At 44.1% G+C, this 8,258-nt stretch overlaps 2 protein-coding genes across 3 annotated transcripts; one reads left to right on the top strand and one right to left on the bottom strand.

Moving 5' to 3' along the window:
* Positions 1 to 2,230, top strand: si:dkey-11p23.7 (V-set and Ig domain-containing protein). The gene is made up of 3 exons (XM_068324487.1): positions 1 to 123; positions 523 to 915; positions 1,754 to 2,230. Exons 1-3 carry the CDS (start codon positions 30 to 32, stop codon positions 2,176 to 2,178), a joined length of 912 nt encoding a protein of 303 aa, XP_068180588.1. The 5' UTR covers positions 1 to 29; the 3' UTR covers positions 2,179 to 2,230.
* Positions 2,231 to 3,619: 1,389 nt separating this feature from the next.
* On the bottom strand, positions 3,620 to 7,991 carry LOC137601938 (IgGFc-binding protein). 2 transcript variants are annotated; one of them, XM_068324436.1, is made up of 3 exons: positions 7,711 to 7,991; positions 4,609 to 5,736; positions 3,620 to 4,212 (listed from the first exon to the last, which is right to left on the bottom strand). In XM_068324436.1, exons 1-3 carry the CDS (start codon positions 7,757 to 7,759, stop codon positions 3,746 to 3,748), a joined length of 1,644 nt encoding a protein of 547 aa, XP_068180537.1. In that variant the 5' UTR covers positions 7,760 to 7,991; the 3' UTR covers positions 3,620 to 3,745. The 2 variants fall into 2 exon arrangements, with proteins under 2 accessions (XP_068180537.1, XP_068180538.1); XM_068324437.1 differs by having other exon boundaries at positions 7,835 to 7,991.
* Positions 7,992 to 8,258: the final 267 nt, after the last annotated feature.

Here is an 8,258-nt window from a genome sequence, read left to right as displayed (position 1 = left end):
AAACAGTCTGAGGGAGAACTGAGTCATGAATGACAGAAACAACCTGGTGTCGGTTCTTCAGTGTCAGAATGGGCGTCCGGCGGGTGTGCTGCTCTTTGACTCTGCTGGTGGTTCTGATTGAAGGTGAGCCAATTGTTGATTTGATTGATTGACCTTTCTGTAAATTTGGTGGAATATGTCTGGACTTGTTTTTTCTGTTTATCAACTCAACTTGTATGAGTCTTTCTGACTGTATGTACAGTGTAGACCGTGTTGACCCCCTTAATGCAAGTTAGCAAACTAAACTGCTTAGTCTGACTTGTTTTAGCTTAATTTAGTTCCATTAAACAGTTTCAGTTATGTTTAAGCCCAGTTACCATGGGAACTTTAGCTGGGAAACGAGTCTTGTCCGGAGCAGGCTAACTTTTTGGCTAGCGGAGCTCAACAGCTGAGGCTGTGTTTTCTGAAGACACTCAAACTGGCTACGTTTAGACTGGCCCCCCGTACTGAACCTGAGAGGTTTCTCCTCCTATCTTTCTTCAGCAGTCTTGGGCTCAGGAGATGATGGCTGGTCCATGTACGTGCAGTCAGAAGTACGAGCAATCAGCAGCTACCCAGTGGTGCTGCCCTGCACATTTAGCCACCCCCAGCATTCCCAGCATTCCTCCCTGCAAGTGATATGGCGTCTGGGCCATGGCCAGGGTTCGACCATCCTGTACCGCTGCACCAGCAGGCCTGTGGCCCCCACGTGTGACCCAGGGCCCCAGCAGGACCAGCGCTACAGACTGGAAGGCAACCCAAGGGAGCACGACCTGTCGCTCAGGATTAAGAGCACCACCCTGCAGGACAGTGGGCGGTACTACTGCCGGGTGGAGGTCCAGGGTCGAGAACACGCCAGCTTTGAAGACAAGATGGGAACCAGATTGAGAGTGGAGGGTATGCCGAAACTGAGTCCGAAATGGCACTGATACTAGCTAATTTTAGCGTCTTAGCTGATGTTAAGTATGCCACAACAAATAATGCATTTTCTATTTTAAGAGCATTTCAGAACAGGTTGTTAGCTGATGTTAGTTGATGTTAGCTTATGATAGCACAGGCATTTAAACTACAAATTGATGGCTGTGTTTAAATGTTGGTGTTGATTCTCATCCAGGTCATGGCAATCCTGAGACTTTCTACCCTTAGACCCTCCACCCTTAGACTCTCTATCCTTAGACCCTCTACCCTTAGACTGTCTATCCTTAGACCCTCTACCCTTAGACTCTCTACCCTTAGACTCTCTATCCTTAGACCCTCTACCCTTAGACCCTCTACCCTTAGACCCTCTACTCTTAGACCCTCTACCCTTAGACCCTCTACCCTTAGACCCTCCACCCTTAGACCCTCCATCGTTAGACCCTCTACCCTTAGACCCTCCACCCTTAGACTCTCTATCCTTAGACCCTCTACCCTTAGACCCTCTACCCTTAGACCCTCTACTCTTAGACCCTCTACCCTTAGACCCTCTACCCTTAGACCCTCTACCCTTAGACTCTCTACCATTAGACCCAAAATTTTGCTTAAACAGTGAACATGGAATAACCAAAGCTTAGTACTATCTAATATATGACTTAATATTTAACACATGCAAAATTGCATGTGTGCAATGTGTACACGCAAAAATCATGCCTCTATTTTTATTTGCAGGCGTAACACTGAAATGTCTACACTTACCTTTTTTCCCACAGCCTAGTATTAAATTTAAAAATGACGTGTTTCTCTTTCCTGTTTGCAGCTCCTCCAAAGATCCTGACCATGTTGGTGGAGTCTAGCGATCAGTCTGGCTTCAGAGCAGTGTGTCAGGTCCAGGGTTCCCCCCTCCCTGACATCCAATGGCTTGGCCCCAATGACCTGCTGGAGGGTTCCCAGGTGGGGCCTCTGGCTCAGGGTTCCACGACTCACTACCACACCATCAGCCAGCTGAGAGACGTGGAACCCGGCCAACACTACACCTGCAGCGCCTCCAACCCCCTGGGCAAAGACCAGTCCACCCTGTACATCCTGGCCCCCACGCCCTCAGCATATGGGTCGAGGGCCCCACACTCACTACTCCTCCTTCTGTCTGTGTCTCTTGGTGCAAAAGTCCTCCTGCTGGTGGGCATGGGGGTGAGGATGGTGCAAGGAAGGTCTCTGAAGCCACGTAGTAGCTGGTGGAAATAACCTGCTGTGTGGAAGTCTTATATATGTCAACATACTAACACACATTAATGATTAATTACTATCTGAACAATAAATGATCAATGAAACTACCAGCTGTACAAACACTTAAGTGTTCTTGTGTCACTCGTTGACATGCTGAGTATTGTTCCTTTATCGCTGCTCGTAGTCCAGTGAGAAAGGAGCAAACCGTAGGTACCCACTGTCTCCTGGGCGATGGACTAGTTAAAGGGGAAAATGAACCACTTTTGTTTGTGGCAGTGTCGTTCCTTCTCCTCTGGTTCTGCTAAACCCATGGATGGAGGCCACAAGCCGATACAACGGTCAGACAGTATGATGGATACTGATACACCCAATAGACCGTGTTGTGTGTATAGTGATTGAAAATAACGGGAGTGATTGATAGGCATTGATTGGTGTTGATATGAATCGATGGGCATCGATGGGTTTTGATTGGCATTGATGGGTTTTGATTGGCATTGATGGGTATTGATGAGTATTGATGGGAATTGGTGGGTATTGATGGGTATTGATTGGTATTCATGAGTTTTAATGGGGCATTGATGGGTATTAATTGGTATTGATTGGGTGTTGAAGGGTATTGATTGGTATTGATGAGTATTGAAGGCTATGGGTATTGATGGGTATTAGATAGATAGATAGATATTGGTAATGTTAGTCATGAAAGTGCTGCAACCAAACTCAAGCTATGACTTTATGACTTTCACACCTGTTGAGTGACGTGGTGCAAACACTTGCAGCAAAAGAAACCGTCGATGAATGATCTTTCATTTTTTTTAGAAGACATTTTATCCACAAACTCCAGCAGGTTTTTATTGAATGCTGATTGGTCAGTTGAGGATTTGTAAATGAAACCATGAATATCTGGAAGACCAGGAAGATCTTAATTTTTAAATGTAGGTCTAGTTCATGAATAATAGACGTTCCTCAACAGAACTCTTAAATGGGCTTGAATAAACTCAACTGCCAAAAGAAGTCATTGATTTCAGATGTTCCAATCACTTCCAGGGAAGCAGGTGAAGAAAATCAATCACCAACACATACAGACGACTTCTACTAACGTTAGAGAACGTATGGTCTGGAACTTCAGAGTGGATGACACCTGTTGGATGGATGGATGGATGGATTAAAGGGTCCAGCTCTGATCAACCTTTCATAGGTACAAAAATATATGAAATGGAGGAGGTGTTCAATGAGAAGTAATTGTCTTCATCCACTCCAGCGTTAAATGAATGATCGTGTATTATTAAATAGAGACGGTGGGGATTATTTTGTAAAGTTTCTTGGAAGGACTTTTTTAAAAAAATTTGCATGGTTGTAATTTGGTTGGATACTGAAACTGATATTTTTTTGAATGAAAGTTTATGTTCGTCAAACATCTGTGAAATAAAACGACATCTAGTTTGACACGTCAAGGATTTAATGTAACTATAACACAAGAGTTTGAATGAACATTGAACATTTCCCTAGTCAATGCGTATGATCAATAGAAGTGATTACTGACTTGAAGGCCTTCTAGTTGCTGCAGGAGGACAAATTACAGATTTTTTTACCCAAATAACTCCAACCACTCATTGGGTCCTAACTCATCGAACTGGGTGGAACCAGGTTCTACTAGAAAGATTTCTGGTTCCCGGTAGCAGATGGGGTGGGCGTCCTCACAGCAGTCCGCATCTCTCCACTCAAAATCATTTCCGTCCACACTCATTATCGCACACTGGCCTTCCTGCTCCGAGCCGGGCTCGCCCTGCCCCCAGTTGGTGTAGTTTACCAGGTGGGCGTTGAGCCAGTACCACACCGTAGTCTGGGAGCTCCGACGCATGCCAATCCAGAGTTTCTTCAGGCTTCCTGTCCCAGCCAGGGGAATGTTCAGGGAGAGTTGTCTCTGGAGATCAGGCCAGGGGATGGAGACCAGATCCAGGTTGTGTTTTTTGCAGTACATCAGGGATTCCTGCCAGCTGCCTTCCACCGCTCCGATTTCTATGGTCTCCGGAGTCAACACGCAACCCCGAAAGTCTGGGTTAGGGTTAAGGATAGGGGTTGGGGATAAGGGTTAGGGGGTTAGGGACAAGGATTAGGAATAGGAGGTTAAAGTTAGAGTAATTCTGATTTTGTTTCATTTCAGGTTTATTTCACATAAAGTGGGGTAAGTTAGGATCAGTCAGAAGAAAACATTCAATGATTGCTAGACACAGTGTTTTCAAATAATACAGTGAACATTAGCTTGCTTAGCTAGCTGCTGCAATATCATCAGATAATAGGCAACAGCAACTGTTGTTTTCCAGTGACTCAAAACCACAACATTAACTTTAGGTAGCTTTTGTCAGTAAAAAAAATAAGCAGTTGAGGTTTGAATAACTCATAAAATAAGCTGTTGTCTAAAGATTTTGAAAATGAAGGTGGTGTTCCTACCTGGAGTTTTACTGATGACGGATCCGGGGTTTCCAAATACAGCATCGTTGATACTTCCCATAAAATAGACGGTCATTCTGGCGGAAGCGTGCCAGATGACAACCTTGGGTCCTATAATTAAAAGAGTTGTCGTGACATAATCTGAGCCTTTCAGTTTCTGCCACACTGGATTGTCCAGAGGTTCAGTTCCAACATGGATTCCATCGGTCTGGTCCTTGTGGACCAGGATTACTGCAAAGTTTTCTGCATTGGGGATAGTCTTGGCTACAAAGCAGGCAGCAAATTCTGTTTCTGGAGTCAGAGTGAGGAGCAATCCTGGCCGGTAGAGGATTACCGATCCGGCCGTTTTGACCACTGGTGAGTTTGGATCGAAACTCATCACACGGGTTGATCCTTCCTCTGACAGAAGAAGAAATGCTTCATATTCAGCATCCTTTTCTGAAACAAGCGGGATGTAGAAAGTCTGCTCCTCATCGTTGGTTGGTGGCAATACAGTGAACAGCTGCCCACAGGTACAGTCGTCACTGATGGCACAAGTATGGCCAAAGAGGACCGTCACCGGCTGGTCGGCCGTCACGGCTCGCAGTTCGTCCTGTACCCACACCTGAGCAACTTGGTAGGGCTGGAGTGAAATCACCCTGTCTTCTTCACCTTTGACTGTTATTGCATTCTCTTTGTCCATATTGACGATGATGAGCTTGAAAGGACTATTTTCAGTTGCATCATGGTTTGCAGGGTCGGCGGGTCCACTTATCGGAGGAACTGGTGGTACGAGGTACTTTGTCCCCAGGTGGTCAGCCGGGGTCACCAGAGCCGTCTGGATGCTCTTCTTTTTTTGGTGGATGACGTGAACGATGATTGGACGGCTGCTCGTAATCTGAAGAGTCTGGTTGGAAATGGCGGACCTTGAGAGTTCTAGAGCTGCCTCCGGGTGGTATTCATGAATCTCTCCTGCTGTCAGAGTTACTGATGAATTGTCTTCAGGTGACGTGAAGCTGACCTTGGTATTTCCATGTAAGGCCATGATTTTGACCATATTGTCAGCACTTTCTGGATGAAAATAGGCAATGTTCTCCGGGAAGGCAATCACGAATTTCTGACCGGCACTGCTGTCAGCTGAAGTTGTTTCTGAGTGGGTTTAAATAAAGACCACAATATGTCAGCAAGAATTACGAGTTCACATCTTATAAGTGTGTAAATTCAGACAGGTAGATGTATGTATGCTACTGGGAAGCGTGACACTATTTTAATAGAACCCCTACTTTGCATGTCCAAGTGGACTGACCAGGAACTGGGGTCAAATTACGCATCACTGTTTGGTCGTTAGCATATCATGTCGTTAGCACCTCGTTAGCATATCCTGTCTTAAACAGCTGATGAGAGGATGATGAGGTGGACAAGAGGTGTACCTCACCTGGAGGAGGTACCCTCGGATTCGTGCTCTGAGGAGGTAATGCCCTCACAGCTGGAGGAAATGTACCCCAAACCAAGGCGGGGGGAGCAGAGCAGAATGTAGTAGTATGTAGATCAGGATAGTGTTTGGAGATGCTAATTATGATCTATTGTACTGATGTCGCACTCCCTAAACCCTACTTACTGTTGTCTATACTAGTAGTTTTTGGGAACGCCTAGCGGTGGATTAACGCCTCATGAAGACTCTTGTCCACGCTGACATTCACCGAACACAAGTTTGAAGGGTTTTATTTGGTCAGATCAGGTGAAGAAGGAGGTCAAGGAGGTATCTGTCATTGTGGATGGAACCACGTACAGTAATCTCTAAGGCAGTGGTAACCAACCCCCGGGTCCTGGACCGGTACCAGTCTGTGGGTCAATTGGTACTGGTCAGTGTCTAAGAATAAATAGGTAAAAATTGTGCTTTGAGCCAAACTACATTTCCCACAATGCAGTAATTCAGCCCATTTTATAATAGTAATAATAATAATAATAATAATGATAATATTAATAATAATAATGCGTTAGATTTATTTAGCGCTTTCTTGTCTGGACACTCAAAGTCGCTTACATTGGATCCATTATTCATTCACTCCTCATTCATACTTGGTGATGGTAAACTACATACGTAGCCACAGCTGCCCTGGGGCAGACTGACGGAGGCGTTTTAACTCTGACTAAACGTAGTGAACAAAGTTAACATCCTAACTTGTGTCTGATGTTATTTTTCTTCATTGATTGATAGTTTGATCCTTGATTGATGGAGTTCTGTGGGTTTAATAACCTGACAAATGAAAAGGATTTATGTTAGAACAGAGAAACAAACAAACATGTTTTTTCTGTCTAACTGTAATGTTTGGAACTAGAATCAGTCAGAAATTCAGTTATTTAACATTAAGGAGTAGTTACATTTAGTTACATTACACTGAGTTACATTTAGTTACATTTATTAGTTACATTAAGGAGTAGTTACATTTAGTTACATTACACTGAGTTACATTTAGTTACATTTATTAGTTACATTAAGGAGTAGTTACATTTAGTTACATTACACTGAGTTACATTTAGTTACATTTATTAGTTACATTAAGGAGTAGTTACATTTACTTACATTACACTGAGTTACATTTAGTTACATTTATTAGTTACATTAAGGAGTAGTTACATTTAGTTACATTACACTGAGTTACATTTAGTTACATTTATTAGTTACATTAAGGAGTAGTTACATTTAGTTACATTACACTGAGTTACATTTAGTTACATTTATTAGTTACATTAAGGAGTAGTTACATTTAGTTACATTACACTGAGTTACATTTAGTTACATTTATTAGTTACATTAAGGAGTAGTTACATTTAGTTACATTACATGACTATTGGCTATCGGCTCCCCGTCAAAAGCAGGTGTTCTTCCTGAGGTCACGTCTTGATATTAGTCTGTCTGGACTTTTCAGCAACAGTGAAAACAGTGACAGCAGAGAAATGAAATGTTGTACAACTAGAATCAGGTCCAGCTCCACCTCCAGTCAGACTCGTTGGTTTCACTGCTTTGGGGACTTGAACCCAACTGAACATCTTATGTTTGATGTTATTCATGTCATAAATCCGTCAGAGAGACCCAGTAGAGTAATAATAAAGTGATTTTACCTGAGTCCACTGGTACCAGCAGCAGCAACAGAACCAGAACAGGACACATGGTGGACCTCTGCGTCACCAACACTGCCCTTCGTTTGCAGAGTACCGTCTCACCTGTCGGGACGCCGAGCCTCACCTGTTCTAGAAGCGTCTTCTGCTGTTCTTCAGACGGAAAACATTTGAGAGTCAAAGTCAGGAAGATGTTTGCATGAGATTAACATGAGAGGCCTGTTTGAGTAGAAATGTGTTTGAACCAAGTCGAAAGAAGCGTCTCCAGGATGAACCAGACCCAGAACTTCCTGCACTGCATTGTGGGAACAACAATGAGCTGCCTGGTGTGAAATAATCTCCAGGATTAGACGAGAGCCAGGAGGGAAACGCAGCAGGAGCCCGGATCTGCTAATCTGAGATAAGATGTTCAGACGCTGACTCACGGCCCCACGGGGCCCCGGCGGCGTGATTTAAACGCGGGGCAACAATCACACCTCGCTCTCCAGTATGTTCTCAAACGCCTCTCAGGCCACGGGGCATTCAAGGCCCCACTCACAAATCAGAACGTG

The sequence above is a fragment of the Antennarius striatus genome, chromosome 9 (genome assembly GCF_040054535.1).
Source record: "Antennarius striatus isolate MH-2024 chromosome 9, ASM4005453v1, whole genome shotgun sequence".
Taxonomy (NCBI): domain Eukaryota; kingdom Metazoa; phylum Chordata; class Actinopteri; order Lophiiformes; family Antennariidae; genus Antennarius; species Antennarius striatus.
The sequence above is the reverse complement of the archived record's forward strand: the minus strand, read 5'-3'. Positions and strand labels throughout refer to the sequence as shown.